The 23,064-nt window shown below is 46.6% G+C and overlaps 2 protein-coding genes across 4 annotated transcripts; one reads left to right on the plus strand and one right to left on the minus strand.

Moving 5' to 3' along the window:
• The first annotated feature begins 2,844 nt into the window (after nucleotides 1-2,844).
• On the plus strand, nucleotides 2,845-7,143 carry LOC139053095 (PCNA-associated factor-like). The gene is made up of 3 exons (XM_070530248.1): nucleotides 2,845-3,049; nucleotides 3,133-3,222; nucleotides 6,856-7,143. The coding sequence occupies exons 1-3, from the start codon at nucleotides 3,016-3,018 to the stop codon at nucleotides 7,032-7,034; spliced, it is 303 nt and encodes a 100-aa protein (XP_070386349.1). The 5' UTR covers nucleotides 2,845-3,015; the 3' UTR covers nucleotides 7,035-7,143.
• A 531-nt stretch (nucleotides 7,144-7,674) lies between these two features.
• On the minus strand, nucleotides 7,675-23,061 carry LOC139053094 (casein kinase I-like). Of its 3 annotated transcripts, none has more exons than XR_011510215.1 (4): nucleotides 22,988-23,048; nucleotides 15,503-15,586; nucleotides 12,151-12,383; nucleotides 7,675-10,906 (listed from the first exon to the last, which is right to left on the minus strand). XR_011510215.1 is itself a non-coding variant. In XM_070530247.1 (4 exons), the coding sequence occupies exons 1-4, from the start codon at nucleotides 17,009-17,011 to the stop codon at nucleotides 10,858-10,860; spliced, it is 435 nt and encodes a 144-aa protein (XP_070386348.1). In that variant the 5' UTR covers nucleotides 17,012-17,026; the 3' UTR covers nucleotides 7,675-10,857. The 3 variants fall into 3 exon arrangements, 1 of the variants encoding a protein (XP_070386348.1); XM_070530247.1 differs by lacking the exon at nucleotides 22,988-23,048 and adding an exon at nucleotides 16,943-17,026; XR_011510214.1 differs by lacking the exon at nucleotides 15,503-15,586 and having other exon boundaries at nucleotides 22,988-23,061.
• Between the last annotated feature and the right edge of the window lie 3 nt (nucleotides 23,062-23,064).

Here is a 23,064-nt window from a genome sequence, read left to right on the forward strand (position 1 = left end):
TGAAGTAAACTGACAGTTAAACTCACCTTGCCAATTAGCTGTGTTCGGAGTTGCGAGGATTGTTGGTACGCTAGTCTTTGCGCCTGTATTAGTGGTTCTCGATTTGTTCTCCAACGTTGAGCTAAACGGAGCAACAAGTGAGCTTAGCACGGGCAGAGTGGCCTTAGCAAGCTTGATCACAGGATCAAACAACTGACCTCTACTTTAGTGGAAATCAGTGGATCAAACCAGCGTCAAATTTTTAGGTTGGACCGGCGCGTCGCACGAACTATGGCACAAACACAGTGAGACACTTGACCTTGGCGCCAGTTCGAATGCGCAGAATCGATTCAAACTGCTCTCCGCTTATTAGGGTGGGGACAATTGCGCCGCCTGCTGCAACAGCGGCCGCCATTCCCTGACCAATGTCGGAGTGCCGATTCTGTTGCACGCCTACACGCTTAAAAAAAAAAAGCGCTTTGATGTCTGTTTGTTTTTATCGTTGTATACAGAAACAAGCTGCAGAACGCCGTTAAGTGGTACAACACGAGAAATAAATGGTATTCGGTAATTTGTTGGTAGCCAATTTGGTCTTTCACCTACCAAATTACCGACTTTTCATATATTTGTATATATATACATATATTACAAAGCTATTTTATCTAAAGGTAGCCTTTCTTCTTGGGTGTCACGCACGCGCTATTGTTCAACAATCAAATAATTTTAAGTGCCACTATGTTTGTGTGCCTATATTAAAAATGAGAAAATGCAAGTTAGTAAAAAATATCAGCCCTTAACTTTTTTCGATACTTACATTAAAGCTGTGCCCAGTGAAATGAATTCCAGCAGTCGATCGCATTCGATCCTTTCTGACGGGGAACACCATTATTCCATGGCTTGAGCTTTTTTCAGCCTGCCCGGTTTCGTTCGAAGCTAGCTGCATGCGTTCAAAGTGGTTGTGCTGGTCAGAAATACCGTAATTACTCGCATAATGATCGCACCCCGAACTTGCCGCAGCGATATGTCGTGTGCTAAGTCTAGCGAATAATGATCGCGCTTACCATCTGTCGAATGCTACGCGAACGACTTTTCAAGACAAGCCAAGCGACCTGCACGCACCAAACATTCTTAAGTAGATGCCTCATTTCATTACTTTCATCACTTTCCGCACTTCCATGACAAAATGAGGTACAACCAAACTTGCCTTTATTATGGGTTTGCTTTATAATGGCTGATGTCAACAAAAATAATAAAGGCGCATTTCGATTCTTTTCATCTGCTTTTGCACTCGTGAGCACGTAACAAATCGCGCGCGGCAATGATAGTAGCCACGTTTATTCTGATACGTTAAAAGTGTACTCTATTCATACGCCGACGTTTGTAACACAGCTAAGATATTCGCCCACCCTTAGCGGAAACGTGCCGTATTAGGATAGTAGTGAAGATAGGTGCCGCAGTTTCCGCAGCACGTCGGCCCAGTGTTGCCACGACACATTAAAAAATAGTAGTAGATTTTTTTTGCGAAAAATCAGTAGAAATCAGTAGATTTTTAATTTCAGTTTTTGCACTCAGTTTATGAGCCCACGAATTCAGCGCTTATATTAGTACTCTGTTGAAGTATTGTAGGTTCCAGGAAATAGTACAGAAATTGACCCCGAGATTCTTAGCGATACTTTTGAAAAACCCGGGGATCTAGAGAGCCATTGTCAAGCACGAATTTAAAAACAGCGAAGCCCTCCGATGGCCTATTTAAAGGCGTCAGATGGTAGTTAGTACTTGAAAGCTTTAGAGTATAGTATCTTCCAGACAGGGGTAATTGGAGATCGCTGGGAGAGGCCTCCGTGCTGCAGTGCACATAACAATAGGTTGTCATGATGATGATGATAATCGTCGTTTCGTAGTTGTGCAGTTTGGTAGTGCACCCACGTTCACAAATTCACCGCCTCACCGTTTCCCATAGAGCATAGAAACTCTATGCCTTTTCCCCACTTTGCTCAAAGACAAAGGTAGCGCCACGTTTTTGTCTGGAAACGCAGGAGTGTATGTTAACCTCGGAGCCAACCACGTTTTTTTTTTCTCTCGCTAGGTGACATCACATTAATATAACCTCTGTAACCTCTATAACCATCTATCCACCTATTCCCTGTACTGAAAAAGTTGCAGATTTCGCTTTCGTTTCTGTAGAAAAGCAAGAAAATCAGCAGATTCAAGAGCTTTATCACTGAATCAGCAGAAAATTTTAAAAATCAGTAGATCTACTGATAAATCAGCAGCCGTGGCATCACTGCGTCGGCCGTGCATTTCTGTGTCACTGGCAGCTAAGCGCGCCCCCCTGTTTCTGTCCCCTCAAAGTGGACATGGTTACGTTATTGCCGCAAACTTGCCGATATTAACGATATTATTCATCACTGATACGGAAGAAGCTGTGTCAATGCACGTAATGTACTCACGAGAAGAAAAAAAAAATCGCGTTCGGCGCGTTCGGCTTGCTCAATGCCTCCTTTACTAGATGCCAGCCGCGTTGTCCGTAAACTCGGTTCCTGGCCCTCTCCCGTTTCTCTCCTCCGCGAAAAGGCAACGAGCGCCGCTTGTGGCGGACATCTGCAACCTAGATCACGTGCTGCGGCCTCCGAGATTATCTTGGCGTCTGTTGCCATCTCGGGGGCCCGCGATAACGCTCGCTAACAGACGCCCGCGCATATAAAGCGCCGGCTGAGCATTCAGCCGCCGCTGCCACATCCGCCGAAAGTTGAAAAGGCAACGAGCGCCGCCTCACGGAATTTTTGCTGAACTAACTTCAACTAAGGCAACCGCAGCCGCAATGGGAAAGCGAGCAACGCGGCTGGCATCTAGTAAAGGAGGCATTGTCATTGTCAAAACGCGCGCAAAATTTCGCGCCACTTTGGGCCCAGTGCGAGTGTTCAGGGTACGGATAGTTGTGCTATTCAGCGTTGAGCGCTTTACTGTGCCGACCATTTCGAGGGAGGCCTTGTGCCACTCATAGGCATTACCTTGCGTCAAGGCGACGCAGTAGCCATGGTGCGAACGAAGGCGGACGGTGCCAGCCGAGGTAAGTATGCGCGAGCTGTGGTTACTCTTGAGTTCGCAAATAAGGCGGTTCTCGCACAACATCGTGTCATGTCTCTTCCGCAGTTGTGGGTGCAAAGTCTTTCGGGAAAACTTTGAGCAGTCGCGCAGGTGCCTCCAGTTCCAGCTCACCGACTTCTCGAAAGACCAAAGGAGGTATGTGGTTTGATATGCGGCGGAAAAGCTCGCGGCATTGTGTAGCAGTGTATTGCTTCGTTGATATCTGCACAGTGATGGCGCGAGTACGAGAGAAATCGCATGCTATTTAAGCGCTGCCGTGTTTTGGTACGAGAGAAATCGCATGACATTTAAGCGCTGTCATGTTTTGTTCTCGTGTAGAGGTTTTAAGCGTTTACTGTCGGTAGCACGAGCATTAATGTAAGAATACGAGTTTGCACGCCTTCCGTTCTCGTGGCGCGGTTTCTGCCGGTGGTCCGTCACATCCACCGGCCGTGGTAATCGAAACCAGATCCGAGTTATGAAATGATACTTTTCCTTCGGTTCTATTCGTTTCTTATCATTCTTGACAGTGTGTGGCCGATAGCAGAGACTTGGCGTCGTGCCAACTAGCGATGCAGTGCTTAAGGAACGGTAAATGCACGCTGGTAAGACTATGCAGCTCCGGCTCACCGGTCGATATTACCGTCATTTCAGGAGGTTACGCGGCACTTTTTGCCCCTCTCCAACGGATCACTGCTTACGAATGTTTCATCTCAATCAGTTTATTAGCATTCTAAGCCCTTTCCGGCGTTTGCCCGTCTCCGACCGTTTTCCCGCCAACTTGGGTCACCTAGGCCCGTGTTCACAAACGGAACTTACCCTTAACTTATGACTTAAGTAGCCGGTCGATGCTTAACGCCTTTCATAGACAAATCTTGTACTTAAAGTAGACTTTAATCGACACTTGAGTGCCGGAAAGTAAAGTACGGTCATTGGCAACCTTAAGTGTGACTTTCGCTACTCTCGCTTACCAAGCAAGAAGGCCGCCTACTACGGCAGCGTCGACGACTTTGCTGATTTCGCCGGACGTGTGCGCAATATTACGAAGGATGAGGCATACCGATACGTGTCGCCATTACGGCCACGGCTTAAGGATCGACAGAATCCCATGGAAGCATACAACGACGCGGGATTCTCGTGGCGGTACCATTTTCCAAGCAAGCGGTGCTACGGCTTTTGGAAATGCTGCCACTGGTCCCCAAAGACAATGAACGCGGTCACCCCGTACCGCCGCTGCTCCAGCTTCTAATCGTGCTGCGATTCTACGGCACCGGAACATTTCAGGTTGTCACCGGGAACCTCGTTAATGTTTCGCAAGCAACTGTGTCTCGAATCATTGCACGAATGTCAAGAATGATTGCCGAGACTTTGTTCCCGCAGCTCGTGAAGTTGCGAAATGGTAATGATTTGGCATCAGTAATGGACGAGTTCTACGCCATCGCACGGTTTCCTGGTGTGAGCGGGTGCATTGACCGCACTCATGTACCCATCAGAAGTCCCGGAGGAGATGACGCGGAAGTTTTTCACTGTCGAAAGGCTGCGATGGCGCGAAACGAACTCAAGGAGCACGGCACGTTCTTCCTCGGAAAAGTTTGTTTTCCTTTTTTCCATCGTCCGCGCGCGTTGATAATACGCAACGCACGCACACTCTCTGCGCAAGAACACCGCAAGTTTTCAGCAGCAAAACAACAAAAAAAAAAGTCGAGTCGGCGACACGCAGAACCGCAGTGGCTGCGAGAGCCAACGATAACTTGTGGCCAGACGAGTTTGAGTAAAGCGCTAAAACCAAACCGTTCTTTGTGTTTTACTCAGAAGAATGCGCGAGCAAGCACTGCAACAGTTATATCCACATTACTCTGCTGCAAAAATTATTTTTTTGCGATTGAACCTATCGTACACGTCAAATATTTACGCATCCTCGACACCAGAGGACATACTTGACTCGAAAAGTGTTACTTTCGAAAGTGATACTTAAGTGTCGTTTTTGAAGAACTGGTCTAAAACTTTCCTAACACTTGTACTTTTCTCGCACTTATTGACGCCCTACTTAAGTTCTGTTTCTGAATACGGGCCCTAGGGTCGCGTCATTCACCCCTTTTCGCGGCGATCCTGTGGGCGCTGCCATGTTTGATCACGTAGCCACGCGTCAATTGCTTGCCTTAACTGCCTCCATGTTTACAGTAGGCGTCCGACACCACGGTGCGGCATAACAAACCTGTTTCGGGATATCGTAACCGATGACCGGGTGAATGACATGACACGAAGCTTTGGCCAAGCCTCAGAGGAAATGCAAAAGCGCTTTTGCAGCTGATTAGGCTATGTCCAATCGGGGGAGCAGTGCATATGGTGCTTGTTCTAAAAGAGGGCTAAATATGCATTCCAAGCTATCCAGATTTTCTACTTACCAATTGAATCGGAATTAGTGTGTTTTGCTCTTCATTCATTAGTTGGTAAATATTTTGAAGCAGCAGCTTGTCACGTTTCTGATTCTGTAAGTTTCCTCGGTGCTGTTGCTACACGATTATTTCCACCTAATCGCTCGCGGGTGTGCTCAGTTCCGGTAGATTTGTTCTTGCTGCACATAAGCTTTTAAACGTAGCTGTTTTGTGTGTTGCAATACCTTCTAGCAAAGATGTATTATCGCTAGCAACTCGCTTACTCTTGTGGACCGTCTCGAAACATTCTGCTTTGACCACTCGTGTGCTATCGGTGTAGCCAGTCATTTATTGTGTGTATATGGTGCACACATATTCACGTGCACGCCCATTCTCATTGACACGTTGGTGATACAGTGGGCGCAAGTCTCTGTACCAGTAGGGGTGGCTGTGTTTTGATCCTGCGCGCGAAACTTACTATGACGGGACGTGGGGCTACTCCTTCTGTCATTGTTAAACACTCTTGCCAACGTTCCAAGGCTGAAGCACTTTCTTTAAAGGTTAGCGATACAACACTGGCAGATGAGCAATATTATGTATCCTTGAGGAAAGCCATACATCTTGAAGTGCCAGTAACACGCACGGGCAGTTGCAGCAGCGGTCCGTGAACTTGGCAACACAGATACATTACGTTCCTTAATATGCCAGTCACTATTTTTTCAACCAGCAAGATTGAAGCACGGTGCATTTGCAAAAACTCGTTTGCATTACCGACAGCTGCCGATCGCACAGAAGCAAGGTGGAGACGGTAGTGGTTTCATATTCGTGAGCTGTTGCGAAGCTACTGCAGCGTGCTGACGAAATCAGTCTCAGACAAATTGCGGCCTTTGTGGTGGTGTGAACGACACAGGTATTACAGTTGTAAGCACCAGTGCCAGGCTGCATATACGAAACAGCCTGCTTGTTTTGTTGCACAGTGCAGCCACATTAAAAATACTGAGTAATAGTGCCGTTGTACCACTCCGTAGTATAGGCAGTGTCCTGCATAAAATTTTCTAGCTGAAAATGGTTCAGCAACTTGTGCATTACATGCTGTTTGTCACATTTGAAAAAAGCTTGTTTGCTTGGAATCTGCACTAAAGTGGTCTTTTGGTAATCAGTGTACACAATGGCAGTTTAAAATTCTGTTCAGCCATTATTCAACAGAGTTTTGTTCATGCTTCACAATTTTAACAACCTCAACCCCTTATCACAATGTGCTCATGTTAAAGCTCTCAAGCTAGGACCTCAGCACTGGACAAAGTACATCTGCCCGAAAAGGCTGCTGTTCACATTGAAATACGCCACCTTTCTTGTTCACGCAAGTACATACAGCAATGCATTCACAAACACAAATTTTTTTTCCACATTTCAGATAAGTACGGCGGTGGCAATGCTTACTGCCCACGGCCAACCCCACCCTGGCAGAAAGAAATTTCAGGATTCCTCGTGAAGACAAGTGCCTCTGAAGATGATAATCGAGAGCAGCCATCTGAAACGGCGACTAGTTCCGATACATTTGACAGCAGTGCAAGCGGCAGCTCATCTTCGTAGTTGCTGCTGCCTCTCCTGTTCTTGGGCTATCATGCTGCAAGTCATATCACCTATTTGCTGTATATATATGTGAAGAATTGTGAATAAAGAACGCTTCAGACATCTGCAACATTCTGCATGCTTTGTTTATTCTCTCACCACTCACGGAAAGCAGAAACGGTTTGGAGTGACTGAAGTTCACTGAACTATCCTCGTAAGAGAAGGATGGGAGGAGGGAATGCATTTTACTTAAAATTTATATGAAATAAAAAATTGTTCAGTATGCAAAAGAAACAAGATCCAGCTTTCTGCCACACACTGATCATCACAACAGCTTGCATTTGTGTGTATGTATACAAAGTTCAGCTTCAATACAAGGCTATCTGTGTAGCATAATTGATGCAGACCATAAGGAGGGGTTTCAGAAAAACTTTTCTTGATCTGGCTTCCATCTCCCATGAACTTCTCATGCCCAAGAAAACTTTCCCTTGCATTACATCTTTGGCTTGCCACACAGACTATAACGAGCACTACAACCAGCGAGGGAAAAGACAGCAGCAGCACTGCCCAAGGCAATGCTCCTCGGAGAAAAATGCTTTGAAACCACCACACACTTCACTTCAGGGGACAGAAAGTGTGTTGTGTGTGCACCACAATCTCGTCCACTGAACACTTTATCCCGCTTTTATTGAACGAGGGAATATGTTTGTGGTGAACACAATATGTTCTACTAAAGCCAGGCACTCTTTATTGTGCAATCTTTATTCTTATTGATAACATTCAGCAAAAGTGTAGTAAACAAAACAGTTGGCTGGATAGCTTCCCAAACGTCTACAGCTTTCAGATATCGTGTCATTAAAATCAAGGCATAAGCATGCTGAAACAGCAAAGTCTGTGCTATCTAAAGAAACAATTTCACTAACAGTTGCCAACAGAAGCTGGCTGCCTTTTTTTTTTTTTTTTTCTTTTACAAGGACTCACTAAGTCACATCCATCCACCTTTTGCCATAACTTGCCGAATGCCCTGCATCATCTCGTCTTTTCTGTAGAGGGGCAATATGCTATTGCGGCTGTCTGAGCTCGAAGTATCACATCCAAAGGGAAAGGAAATAGTGTCGTGGTAGGGCCCATCCCATGCCTCAAAAACAACAGCAGAAAGAGCAAGTCCATACGCTTTGTAACTCTGGGCAGCTTGTGTGGCTGCCTGGGTGACGCACTGTGGGACCACGCATGCAATGCAATGAAACAATCGGAGACAAAATAAAGAAATCCACCGGTATTGCATTGTTCCAAGCTACAACTATTTAAAGAAATACCATGCAACCAAGACCAGACATGGGAAAAAAGAAAGGTGATGGGAAAGGAACAAACAGAACAAAAGTGTTCAGAAATTTAAAAGCATTTAAAGCACAGCACAATTTGTCAAACTAGAAGCACTGCAAGACAGACGAGTTTGCCACATCGCTTCCGCCTATCGGATTGTGCGCTGATCGATGCAGGTGAATTCAAAGCGACATGAGCAAGAGTAAGAATGCACACATGCATAAACACATTCACGGAGGCAACAAGTAATATACATATGGGAGAGCAGTGTGCATGAGATCAAAAACCATTCATTCTAGTGTGAAAAGGCAAAGCTAACAGGGGGGGGGGGGGGGGTATTGAAGACACGACACGCGCATGATAATCAGGCGAGAGTAAGCTGTGCCTCTACAAAATGACTAAGTACCACGGCAGAAATGACATGCTGAAAAAAATGAGAAGGGAAGGAATGGAATAGAAAAAAAAAAGTTTCAGAAACCACCAGATTTAAGCTATATTTTAACAATGTCTTCAATGCCATTCCTTTGCGTCACTTCCAAGGCTGCAAAGGCAACAAATGGTCCGCACACAGACGACTTCCGCCGTCTTTTTTACTAAAAGTGCTGTGAGAAGACGCTAACAACTGTGCTTGTAACATGCCCAGATAAAAGTGAAGACAAGAATTAAAGGGCAGGGAAAAAAAAAAGTAGCAGCATCTCTTGTTCCACCTATTATGTTTCTTTATGTACAAGGCAGCAGAGATAAATGTATTATACACAGGGAGGAAAGAGGCGCACTCCATTACAGCAATGACATACATGGCATAGAATTAGGGGGGTGGAGGGGAGACAGAAAGACAACAAGAGGCTGTCATCACCTCTGTTGGCTGTAATAAATCAGGATATTATTCTGATGCCTATGACCTTGCTATTCTTAGCTTCCAACACTGCTATGAGTCGTTTCCTTTAACCTGATTATTACAAGAAAAAAGAAACCTACTCAAAACAAAACACAAAAATAAACTAGGAAAGACTGGTACACAAAAAGATTTCACAGCAAGAGGAAAGAAAGAACAAACTATTCTTTACAATTTGTACACGGTTTGTGGGAAACAACACGCAAACGTCTTTTTTCTTTTGTGTGTGGGGGGCCAGGCGAAGACCCTCAAACACTGACCCTCTCCGTTCCCTAACTTCATCCACTGCGAGCACGACCAGCAAGCTCCTTCAGACATGCACAGCTTGCCTTGTCTTTCTTTCATAATTCTTCCCTGCATTTGTGCTTGACGATCACTACTTCCTTGTGCAACCACCACTTTGCTGCGACTTGACTGTTCACTCCTCACAGGGATCTGCACCAGGGATGCGCTCTCACTCGATAAGAAGGCTGCGGTGTCATGTGCCAGCTACCAAAGGATGTGACGCGGCTGGGTGAGAGGCAACACTGCTCACTTTTTTAGCTTAATGGGAAAAATTTTTTGCCCTCTCTGCTCTGCTCAAGTGACCGGGACTACGTGTACTCGCATGTGTATTCAGCATGCACATTCATCAACATGCGCCTGTAGGTACACGATGTTAGACGTAACAGAGGTGAGAGGCACGCAAAGGGGCAGCGGCATTGAAACAAAAACCTAACTCACCAGCGAGCCACAGTTTCTGTCAGAACCAAAGAATGTAACAAAGAAAGAGGAAAAAAAAAAGCACTTAACGAACAAAAAAAAGAGACCTCTCTTAGGCCAGGTGGGCAAATGGAAGGCAAGACAGCTGGAAAACTGTCATCCTCCGAGGCAGTATAACACAAGTTTTTGGGCCTCTCTCAAGTGATCCAGATACACCCATACACGTACATACAAGAACATCTGCACTGCTGTAAATTTCACTTGCCAGCTCTTTTCAGCAACTGCAGCTGCAGCAGAAGAGGGGAAAAAAAAAACAGGGCCACCACCTCCAGCACACCACTGTCGGTCAAGTGTTACGCATTCACAAGACAACTGGCAACTTATGACACCACTTGTCCATGGGTGTGTAGTAACTGGCAAGACAGGTCACCTGGATAAAGAAACAAAATGGGAGAGTGGAGGAGGGCTTGGGGAAGGCCCACTGACTTTCAACACTGCCATTGCACAACAGCCCTAGCAACAGTTGGGCCACTGTGAACACCTCCATAGAGAAAAAGAATAATAAAGGAAAACTGCCTCCTGTCTCTTCACCATGCGAGTAAGACTGCACACCATGTCTGACACAGCAGCAGTGCGCCCCCCCCCCCCCCTCAAAACCGACCAAGCGTCAAAAGAGAGATGGGCGACGAATGGCCGCCCTTCTCTTCTTCAGCAATCCGGGTGGTTTGAGAGATGTGGTGGGGAGTGTCCGGTATAAATAGTGCAGTGCCATCAGAAGGCCGAGGACGAGATGTGTGGCGCACCAGCAGCCGCTGTGGCATGCGGGGGGGCAGCAGCACAGGGCACACTCTCCTTGGAATCGGAAGGGGATGTCCAGAGCAGCGTGGCCTCCTGGTCCGGTGTGGCCGAAGCCGCCAGGGCCAGTCACTTTTGGCGCCCTATCTTTTTTTTCTTCTTGAAAAAGCAGCAGCACCTAGAACAGCCAAGGCGGACAATGATTAGCTTCACAACTGCTGTGGGCAAATTTGCCAGAGAATAACAATTGGTAGGCGACCTATAGGTAGTTTACAGACTAACCAACCCACTGACATTACTGCACTTATTTACGGGATAAATAAATTTATTCAATGTGATTTAATAGCTTGAATGTTGTAGCTCAAGCAAGATGGAACAAATTAAAAACCTACTGCGCCACTAATTTGTTGCGAGCATTGCGTTCAGTGTGGGAACAACAGCGGCAAATTTGTAGTGAAGAAAGCCCCTCTTCCTATGGTGCATTTTGCATGTTATGAAAGCCTTCCTACTTTCTCTTGCCACATAAGTGGTCTAGTTTTCCCTTTCCTTCTGTCTGCGAAAGGCACTGATCTGATTCCTATGATGCCACAATTCAACTGTCAACAACAGCATATGCACATTCACTGCTCCATGTTCATTTGGATGATATTCAGGGTAATCATTTTTTAATAAAATATACAATGCAGGAAAAATTAACTTATAAGAAAAATAGTCTGCATCTGACACCAATTCTGCAAAAACTTGACACCCTATTCACAAAGAGCGCTGGCCCGCTCTAAAGCTCTTTCTTGACTGATGATGTGTTTGATCTGTAGATGTTTTATAATACGCTAATTTGCTGTCTATTGATATCACCATCAATGTTGTTATTATTAACCGAGGGTCCCACTACAGTTCTTTGACTTTGGGACCCTCGTCTGTATATTCGTCATGTAATTACTTCTGTTTTGGAACCAATAAATCTGAATCTGAAATGGCGGAGCATAGTGCTGCCCCTTAATTGAATAAAGACAGTGTGCTTCAATACCCCTCGGCGATTCCTACAATAGAAAGTTTCTTGAGTAACGCAATTTCCCTGTACTGAAGTGCATTTGAGTGACCTCATGAGCAGCTGGTTGCAAAATATTCACCCTGGAATTTTTCCTTGCGAAGTGACCACTTCATTCGAAGGACGGCATTGTCCACTTAACAGCCTGTACGTGTTCGCGACTAGGGACTGTATCCAGTCACATTAGACAGATAATTGGTTAAGCCAGTGCACAGAACGGCCATCATCACAGCGACGAATTGTACCAGACTCATTGAAGTGAGACAGATGTGAAAGAATATTCCAATGTGATGTGAAAGTATCTGTGAATGTGGTCAGTACAGGTACACAGCTTCAAAGAGCAAGACCAGCATGGCTGGAATATGACAACTCACTTGGTATCCGGGACAACCTCCACTTCGACGGGTAATGCGATGGGTGTGTTGGAGTGGCCCGTGGTGGGGTCGTCATTGGCCAGGTCACCATTGGTAGAGGAGACAACCTGGACCGATCCCTGGGGCACGCCACCTGCCCCGCCTCCCTGATGCACCAGCTTCTCAGCAAGCAGTGTGTTGCCCGCCTGCCGTGGGTTGCTTTGGTCCAACCATGCATTCTTCTGGGGGTTTGACTGCAAGCACACAGAGGCAAGCATCCAAGGTGGTACTCTCAACACTGGCACATGTCTCAAATGTTGATTCACTAAATGAGGCACTAGGCAACAACCGTGCAATAACAGAGAATGTGCACATGTATGTACATGTGTGCAAGGAAGGAATTATAACACCTAGAAGATGGTACAGTAGTCACTAAAGCTTTTGAAGCTAATGTACAAGTGACTAGACCTAGCATGGGCACTGACTGGAAGGACTTCTGTGGCATTCCAGGTGGTGTGATGCTTGAAAGGAGACGAAAGGCAAATGACATATATTCTTGTGTATGGGATGCACTGTATGTAATGGGAGAAAAAAAAAGGCATTTCTAAACTTATCGGTCCACAGGCCACACTGCCGTTCTTTAAGTGTTGCGCTATCTCCGCATGGTATCGGTGCAGTACATAGAGGCACCATGCATGGCGTGTCGAGCTTCTCTTCAGTCCGTTCCTTGCTTTTGCAATCGAGTCAGAGGGAGGCCAATTGACTTAGAGCATCAGTGTTGTCACAAAATTTGCATAGCAGTGCCACCCTGTGTCTTGTTCCATCATGCTTTCCACCCAACTGCTTCTGTTTGTACAATGTATGCAGCTTTGCATAGGCAGTGCCTGCTGCTGTGCAATGCCCTGGGCAAGATTTCCCATGCATTTGTGAAGTAAGGTTTCATTAATCCTGTGCCTCCCGATATGCAGGCACTTTCCATTGTAACATTCTGCTCATATCTCATGAGAAAACCAGCAGCCTTTTATTACTGTGCAACCTTAATCGGGCCCAACGTCCGAAGTTACCTTTACCTAGAAACATTTGCTTCAGTGTTGAACCAACTTTCACTACTGTAGCTATACACTCACGTGCCAGCAATAATAAATACCAGGCAAAGCCAAAATATAGGCTTCTCAAGGTCGTTGCACACAGCAAGTGGCAAGCATGTCAGGTGTGCATTTATTTAATGTCTTTTCTGTATGGGCTGAACCTTAAGAACATGAACCAAACTTGAAGAAAAACAAGTGCAGTCCTTGGACCAAGTATGTAGGACATTATGTGGAGCTAAAGTGCTGGATCATGGGGCTTGAAAGACCTGCATATGGCATATGAAACTCAAGTGTGTTTATATACTAGTTTGCATGACATAACTGAGTGTTGGCACAAAAGCTCGCCACTTAAAAGAAAATATTGAAGCATTAAGTCTGATATAGGCAAATGATGTACAAAATTGGGCCATGTAGCTCAGCCTTACACTTCAGTATAGATTTCTTTTTCTACTTTAAGCACTTTCTTTAATAAAGCCTAAAATTTAGTCAAACCACCTCACTACAGAAGAATCAGCTGCCAGGACAGACATCATTTGAAAGAAAAACCAATACAATCCATTCAGTAATTGAATATTTATGTAAATAACTTCTTAGTTGCACACCCTATGGCATATGTTCTAACCCTGATTTTTCGAACATGCCCGATAATCCGAACCCCTTTCACCCTATAGTGCCAATGTATAAGGTTTTCCAAAAGTTCAGGAGGTGAAGCCCTTTGCTGTCGGATGTTCTGGACATTAAGCCGTGACTGCAGGACTGAAATAGTATTATTAGAAGCCACCACCGCTATTTGGATTATCCCGCTGCCTTGAACCACTACTTTTGAGACTTTCATGTTGAGATCCTGTGCGGGGATCGAGGTGCCTTTTCGCACCTCGCTCCCCAGCTTGTGCCTTGAGCTCAATCTCAGGGCACCGCCGTGGCAATGGTAACATGGCAGACACGGCTAGTGTGCTGGAGCTAATTTCCTGTGCAAACCATACCTCTCCCTCCTGGAGTCGAGTTACCACACGAGCATACGTCAGCGGGACGCCGTCTGATTGGACTGATTGGAAGTAAGTTTTCATCACATTTCTTTTTATTCCCCATCACACGATTGTGCAGTTTGTGTGTTTAGTGAAAGTACTGCTTTACTATGCAATCAAGTGACACTGCTCTGCAACAAGAGGCACAAGCTATATGTAGAATGGAGCACGCAGGTCCACAACCCATGCCAAGGTTCACAGAAACATCATTGTTTTGCAGGCACATTAGTAGTGGCCTGTCACACATTAATTCTGACGATATGGTTATATTGGTCCATGGAAACATTTTTCTATGCCCCTCTTTCGGAGCTTCCTAAAGAGATTGAAAAATAAAAGGCCCTGGTAGCTGCAAGCACCAACAACCTTCACCAATTTTGTGCAGTTGTGAAGTTAAATGTAAATGACATGCCAGTCCCAACCCAATGCACGTATTCACAGGCTTACGAAAAAATGGAGTTGAAGACCCCAAGTGACAGTTGCGAACAGAACTCTTTAATACCAGCAAGACAGCATAGGTTTCCAAAATAGTCGGGGAGAAAAAAAAATAATTTTACTCATGTACAACCAATAGTAAAATTTTAGGAGGTGAAAATGGCTGTCTGCAAGCCCTGATTAGCTGAATCAAGCTCTAATAAGCTGACATTGGTATACTGTGTACTAGGTCGTGCTATTCATATAGTCCTATGTGTGAATGGTGCTTTTAGTTTGGGAAGACATACAGAAATAATATAATATTAATATTAAAAGCTCCTCAGGTTTCTATTTGCACAGTAGCCTCATTTAAACTTACTGCAAAGCTTAAATAAGAATATCCACTAAGTACATGCGTGATGAAACAACAAAATGTCATAACATACAAATATGCAAAATGACATCATTTCAGATGTATTGGCACACACTAGTCATTAAGTAATTTTAACTGGTAGAATATGGATATAGGCACATAAACACACCCGCAGAGGCAGATGCACAAACATGCAAAGGTACCACCAAATATGCAGAAGCAGTGTTAGTAATTGAAAAGCTGAAATAACCTTATTTAATTAGCAACGAATGTGGCAAATGCTGCCCTGCAGCATGCAAGGTCATTCAGAATCACACCAATGCAACCAGTCATTGTGATGGCTGTATCCACCCTTTGAGACAGTGCCATGCAACGCCAAAGAAAGACTGAACAGGAAGAGAGATGGACCGAGAGACAGTGGTAAACTAAGCATGAGGGGATGAAGGGGAAAAGTTTCGCTTGTTTGGCTGCCTTACCCAGGCATTGGTTGTAATGTGCCTTTCCCTGTTTGGGGAAACGATGACCTCCTGCCCTGTCTGGAGGGACCCCACGGGGGTTGACTGAAATGGCAGCAAAGGAGGGAGAGAGAGAAAAGGGGCAGAGGACGAAGAAGGAAAGGGTGGAGGAACGCTTTTATGCAGTTCCCCCACAGGGACACATGGACAATCTACACTAAAGAGAGCTAAATCGGAGACTGTAAACAGTGCTGCTACGCAGTGACATAGCCAGTTGCGGGACTCAAGTGATTTCCCAAGTAGCTCTAATGTTTAATACTACAAAAAAAGCCAGAGCCAAGATTGTGCAAACATCTTACTTTCCAAACGTTCGCTTGCCCTCTCGTAATTCACTGGACGTCATGCTGATGAAAGCGTAGCGCCAGGCAATTGCAAGAGGGCAAGCGAACATTCAGAAAGCGAGATTCTCAGGCGATCTTGCCTGAGAAGTTAATCATGTAGTACTGTATATGACGCCTTCTTTATTCAGCCTCAACAGACATGCTCTTGGACAGATGAAGTTTGCTCCAAGCAAGCAGAGGTTCTACAAATACAACCTAGGAATAGGAGTGTAGAAAACAGCCCGTTCCTTAATCTCACATTCATGTGTACATCTTGGCACAGAGCTGCTCTTCAGAACAATGCTTGGGAATGCCAATATCACCATATACTGCATATAACCAAAAGTGCAATTCAACTAAGAGCAAGCTGTTGCTGAATAGCATCCTCCTTTGTCCCGTTTAGAGCGGTCACACATAATTTCCTTTTTAGCCTACGGACCCACAGTATCATATGACAGTAGGCGCACTTCATTCAAGTTCTTGCTTCTGCTGAGCCAGCCAATGTCAATGGCTCTGGAAGAAATATGCTTCTCCACAAAAATGCCATCTCTGTGTTGCACAATGTAGCAGCTGGTTTGGACTGCACTAAGTACAGGGTGGAGAAAGCAGCAAGGACTGCACCAATTGCCTTTATATATTTGACGACAAAAGAAACCTGAAAAGTATAATAAAACAATACAAGGAAACATGGCGAATGTGACCGCTATCCACCAAGTCAAACAAAAAAAGCATTTCTCTATCTTAGAAAATTTAATCAGTGGTCTGTAAAATTGAGGTCCTCAAGCACTGCTGCAACCATGGTAAAACCTCAACACATAAAAATGCACAAACTTGCAAAAACAAGATTGAATAGCGATTTTTTTTCACAACTTTACCATATCAGTGGACAAACACTACATCAACCAGCCGAATACAGTAAAACTATAGAGTAACATAGTAACCAACAACAGCAGACACTCGAGCCATTTCGCGGCCGAGCTATGGAGCTTCGCCAATTCCGCTAGGTGGCAGAGCACATCAAGAAAAATGCAGCTGCGGCTATAGCTAGGTAGTGCCGCCGGGCTCTTTCTGAAAAAGGCACCTTAGCATCGTTGTTGGGTTCTTCTGCCAGTGTCTGCTTCGTCGCCGTTTCATGGCAAGGCAACAGCATTTTTGTTTTGGTGTCCCGCACCCGCAATCTCGCATACCGCAGCAAACGCGGAACGAAAAAAAAAGGTAGTGACTACTGGGCTTCTTCGATTTTCCACTTCTGGCTACCCGCGGGCTGCCAGAGCCAGCCAGAGCGTCTTCGTTTTTCTCGGGTTGCTCCGCCCACCGCGCTACGCACTTCCGCCGGGCGTTCGTTTTGCTCGCGCTGGACGGTTCTGGCTACCCGCGGGCTGCCAGAACCTGCCAGGACGATTTTGGTCTGGCTGCTCTCTGGAAGTTCTCTGGCTAGCAGACGACTAAAAGAGGCGATGGGCGCTCGCCGCCATCTTTACGGGGACTTCACGGATTTCAACGCGGGCGCTTGAGGACTTCAATTTATCTCGCTCAGCCAACTGTATACGGTCATCTCCGGATTTCCTTACTTCTAGCGTTATCTTTTTAGGTTCTAACGCTCCGTTCCGCATCGCGAAGCGGTGTGATACGAGCCGTGGTGAACCGTTTGAAGCTTTTATGTGTGTGTGTCCCCTGATTGCTTCTTCGCGGTGGTAAACAGCGCGCCGCGCTCTCATGCGTGCATGTTATCTGCATCGTGTTCCACGCAAGTTGTAGGCGCTCATTCACACATTGCGGTACATCTTGGTTTCGTCTTTCTCTGGTGGCGTTCCTTTTCACATATTTCGCGTATGTATATCTCTCCTTTCTCTGCAGTTAGCGAAGGCTTTGCAGTTAGCCCGTGTTCGCTCCGTCTCTCCGTCGTATGCCTAGGTGGCAGCTCGAAACCGTTATGTGTTCGAACTGCAGGCCGTTGATCTAAGAATACACTGATTGCACTGGGTACATTTAGACACACGTACATTGGCTTATTGCTCTCATGATTGCGACCAATGTTGTATTTCGTGTGAAACGTTTCGCTGGTCACAGGCGACGTGCATTTTCACGCGCCAGCCGCGTCCAGCTCCTTAAATGAGAAGCACCATCAGCCACAACAAACTTTCTGAAATCGAAGCTCAAGCAGGTCGGCGCGAAATTTAATGCGTATGAGACGTACCCGATAACCTGCTTTCTCATGTCTTGTGATGATACAGCGCCAACTCATCAATGTCGCCGGTGGGCGACGTGATCGCTGCGAACAGGGATCTTCCAGCTATCGCTTTCGAGTATACAATCACGATTTCGCGTCTTGTCATCTGCCGCGTCGGAGGCCATCTGTTGCGCTGCGCAAGGCGAGGTTGGCCCAGTACGCGTCCTGCGACGAGTCGCGCGAAATCGATCGTATTCCTGAATGCAACTATACATTTTCAAGGTGGGAACGCATAAATGGGCCGACTACGCCGAGCGCGCGTCGGCCTCGACGGGCGCTGCCATGCTGGTAGCATGTTTACATTTGGCCAGCTGTACCGGCGTTCGATTTTGCAAACTTCGGGCAGGTTCGGGTTGTCTTGGGATCCCAGCCCACGTGACTTCCTGTCAGAACCGGAACTAGCTGGCTGCCGTCTGGCTACCAGCGGGCTGCCAGAACTGCGAAAATCGAAGAGGCCCTGACGGGGCCCGGCACTTTAACATTTGTACTACAGTGACGGGGCCCGGTAATTTAACATATTCACTACAGTGACGGGGCCCGGCACTTTAACATATACAGTACAGTGGCGGGGCCCGGTACTTTAACATATACACTACAGTAACGGGGCCCGGCGCTTTAACCTCAGCCCTGCAGTCAACACTGTAGCGACGTCAATGGTCGCACTTCTTTCAAACATTCTATGCAAACAACTTCGAGCACTTCACGGCAGGCAGTGAACTTTATTAAGGTCCTGAGGAGCGACTCAGAAACTCCCTGAGGGGGCCGCCGCGAGCCGTTCCGACGTTGGGACGGGCAGGCCGTGCCTGACCGCCTCCTCCCACTCTTCTTCCGTGGTGAGATGACCGTGGTCCCGTAACGAGGGACACCGCCAGAGCATGTGTTCTAAAGTTCAGAATGGATCTCCGCAATCCGGACACCTGCCTCGCACGGACGCGGCGTTAGGTTGCCCCTGTGATCCACCACGGCCGCCGCGAACCGGTCGGACGAACCGTATTGGGCGACGTCGACGAACGCGACCGATCGTGGATCGTCGGCGACGGATCCGAGAAGTGCGGCCGCTCGGGCCCGGCGTGTGCCTACATTGCGTTGCGGGTGCACGTTGCGCGGGAACGGCGAGACCGTGACGGCCTCCCGCGACCACGCGTCGAGCACGCACCGCCTTTCCCTGACGGGTTAAAGTCCAGCGCCTCCAGGATCCGCCTCCCCGCAGGCGAGGAAGCGAGCCTGACAACCTGGACTAACTTCTGTGACCCAACCTCATCGAAGGTGTTGTGGACCCCCAGCTGCATGAGCTTCTCGATGCTGGCGCCTATGGGGATGCCAAGCACTTCACGGACCGCGGTATTTTATTCCAGTACTGTCCACAACACCACGTGAATTTCACGATGTCAGCAACTTCCGTGCAGTAATGGAATACATTGATTGCACACATACGGATCGAACGACCGCAATGGGTACTTGTCCACGAATGTACAATCTTTTGCGTATGCACAACACCTATGATGATTATAATAAAGAAAGAAAGTTCATTCTAATGGAATGGGAACGGTAAACACGTTAAAAAAGGCACGGCACATGTTCCTGCTTGTGTAGCACCAGATAATGAATATTCTACTGAAATAAGAAAAAGAAGCAGCGGGTAATTGCTCGCTTAGAAGACCGATAAACATGCAGTTCGATGAAATTTGAGAAATAATGATATTGAAGCTTCCAAGACTTTAGAAGAAAAGAAAAAGAAAATTAAGACTGAATCATCGCGACGGAACATATCACAAGTCGCTGTAGGCGTCGAAGACCCTAGCTATAACTAAATTATTTTTGAACAGCTCCGATAGTGTCCATGCAACAATGGTTGCTTGCGTACTTTCAAATGCTCATATGCTGCGGCATAAAGCTCACGGCACGGTGCGAAAACGTGCTCGGAGCGAAAGCGAAACATTGCGCGAGGACATGCATGCAGACGCGAAGTCGGTCACCGCGAACCCGTGCGATCGCTGCATTGCAGCTTCATTCTGTTATGCTACATTTAGTTACACAGACAGCTATCCTACTATAAGAACATATTTCATATAGTTTTCTCAGCGATTGCTTACGTTTCGCGCAAACCGGTTCGGTGGAATCGATTGCGGCGACCGCTCGCAGTGTCCAAGCTTACTGTATGTAGTAGACAAAGAGATAGCGTTTGTAAACCATGGTTACAGTTATGCATGGTAGGGACGCGCCTGCCACTTATAATTTAACTTCTTAAACACTTCTATCTCTCGTGGCGACAATACCCTCCTCCTCACCCCAAGCTCGAGGCCTGCAACATTCAGACTGTTGCAGACAGAAACCTATCCCAACCTGTTCACGTTACATGCGATATATCCGGAGATTTACACTGATGACGCGTGCCCTGCTTGCGGGGATAGATCAACACTTTCGCACATGCTCTGGGGATGTATCTCTATCGCAAGCCCTGACCGCAGCTCAGCTAGGAGGGAGGCGGCCCTCCGCAACCCACTCCTGGCTGAGCAACGTTGGGCTGTCCAGCAGGCCCACGATGCGGCTGGCAGGCTAGGCCTGTCGGACCCGTCGTGGGAGCGGCCCGCGACGTGCTAATACGCGTTCTGCAGGACTGTAAAATAAAGGTTAATCAATCAATCAATCAATGTAAACCATTCTGTGCTTTCTGTTTGTCCAACATGATTATGTTAAAGGTAAAATACTGCCATTTCGAGAGTACTTGCAAAATTGTTCAGGAGGGCTGCCGCGTAGTATGTTTATTTAACCTTTATTTAACGCCGACGCATGTGAGGCGCTTCCGACAGATGGCGACTCCGTAAGTCGTCCTCGCCCCCAATACCGACATCTTTATAGTAACGGCCCCGTAGGTGTAGTGTTGTTAAAGCGACGGGCCCCGTCACCGTAGTGTGGATGTTAAAGTACCGGGCCCCGTCACTGTAGTGCAAATGTTAACGTACCGGGCCCTGTCACTGTAGTCACTACCAAAAAAAAAAAATTTTTTTCCGCGGGAAATTTAACCCGCGTAATGATCGCACCCCTAAATTTGCGTCAGTTTTTCTGACAAAAAAGTGCGATCATTATGCGAGCAAATACGGTATACAGTGTTAACGTACGAAATTTATGAAATGGCAGGCGCGAACGAGGGCTGACGCTGCACAATTCATCTGCACCTCAACATACGAGCACTGCCATATAAATCTTGCAAATAATGTTATGAAACACATACAGCTAGTTGGGCGAGTTGCTTCAGCATTTCAGGCGTGTAAATGCGCCAAAGATACAAGGACGAAAAAAGACAAGACACGTAGCGCATCGCGCGACTTGTCCTATCTTTCATCCTGTCATCGGGCGAGGAGGATAGGGCGCGCGGCGACAACACCCTCTAGAGAACTGTTGGCGGCGAGCCTTTCCTCCTTTCTGGCTTGGGCGATACGGCGCGGCCCTGCTTGAAAGTATTGTATTGCTGTCGCGTGCTGCGGTACGATTTCGGATTGTTTTAGATCGTACTTTGTGAAATTTCCGCTATGTCCGTTCGTATAAGGTCGTCAGGGAAACCCTTCCGTGCATCGGTAACTACAGTAGGCGGAAATATGTCTTGGGGGCGCAAAAATGTGACGCGCTTTATCAGCCGCGGTGCACGCACCAGTCGCGGTGTGTGCATGTGTCGTGAACTATTTTGCTTATATCGGTTTTAATTGAACAAAGAAAACTGGCGTCTCGCTATTACCAGCATCAAATGGTAAATCAGCTCACTGTCTGATCGCTTGGCGTAGGGAGTAAAACAACATAAGAGCGCATGCTCGAAACCACGGAACATCTGAGCGGCAGGTGCTATCAAATATTTGTGATGCACCGACATCGTTCTCACACACTTCAAGTCTAGTAGGCTCGAAATTACTATATGTCTACGCTAGCCTTCCCGCATAAGGCCGATGGTGCTGCTCAACACAGCAATCACTGCGGTTGGTGAACCATCACGATACATATATAAGCTGTGCGCTTCGGCATTGCCTTTTTGGCCTGTATACAGCCACAATATATGAAAGGGATCGCATAAAAAGAATGCGATGGCTATTTTTGAGGACAAAATTTTCGTAATACGTGTGAGTGCGTCGTAGAGAACGGAACGAACACAACCGAAAAAAAAAGTCGTTTGTCATCCTCTTTCTCGAAAAAGCAAGAGAAAACGGGCTAACGCCGCAACATATAGATATATAACCGCTGATGCCATATGCTTGGACCATGCGGTATATAGAACAAAGATATATGTAATCCAGCACTTACCACTGCTTAGGATGCTCGCGCAGTTTTAAAACAGTGCCTTTGCTGGACAAGCTTAATTCAGACTGTAAAGTATGCTGCTATTACTAGCCAAAACTTTTTTTCAGCGGCGGAAACCTCATCCATCGAACCAAGTAGTCAGGCAATGTAACCTGCAGCGAACAGTTTGAAAGCTTGTTAAAGTATAACATCACAACTCCTATCGTAGCAGAACGGTACTCACGCTGTTACGATCGTCGCGTATGTTTCATGGCTCCTAAACCGCAGCTTAGAAATAAAGGATAATACTGCAATAAGGCCACATTAGTGAATGGAACACTCAGAAATACAGAATTGATTTCCGAGGCTGATTGTAGGCTCAAATATGCGTGCACACATCGCGCTGCGTGTTCCGTCCACCTCAACCCCAGCAGAAACTCCGGCCGTGACGCCTTAAACCACTTCATCTCTCACAGAACCGTACACCACGTACAAGACGCACGTCATACTAAACAGACCGCACGACCGCGAAAACAAACGCCAGAGCCTACCGCCGAGCGTATAACTGCCATGCAAAACACCGCTTTCACCACAGAATGAAGAAACAACTTTAGAGAAGGGAAACTGTACCTTGTGCAGTCGTTCGTTCGTTTGAAAATGGCCGGCACGCTGCACGGCGTGCGTCTATTTGTCGTACAAAAAATCCC

The sequence above is a fragment of the Dermacentor albipictus genome, unplaced genomic scaffold, assembly GCF_038994185.2.
Source record: "Dermacentor albipictus isolate Rhodes 1998 colony unplaced genomic scaffold, USDA_Dalb.pri_finalv2 scaffold_68, whole genome shotgun sequence".
NCBI lineage: Eukaryota > Metazoa > Arthropoda > Arachnida > Ixodida > Ixodidae > Dermacentor > Dermacentor albipictus.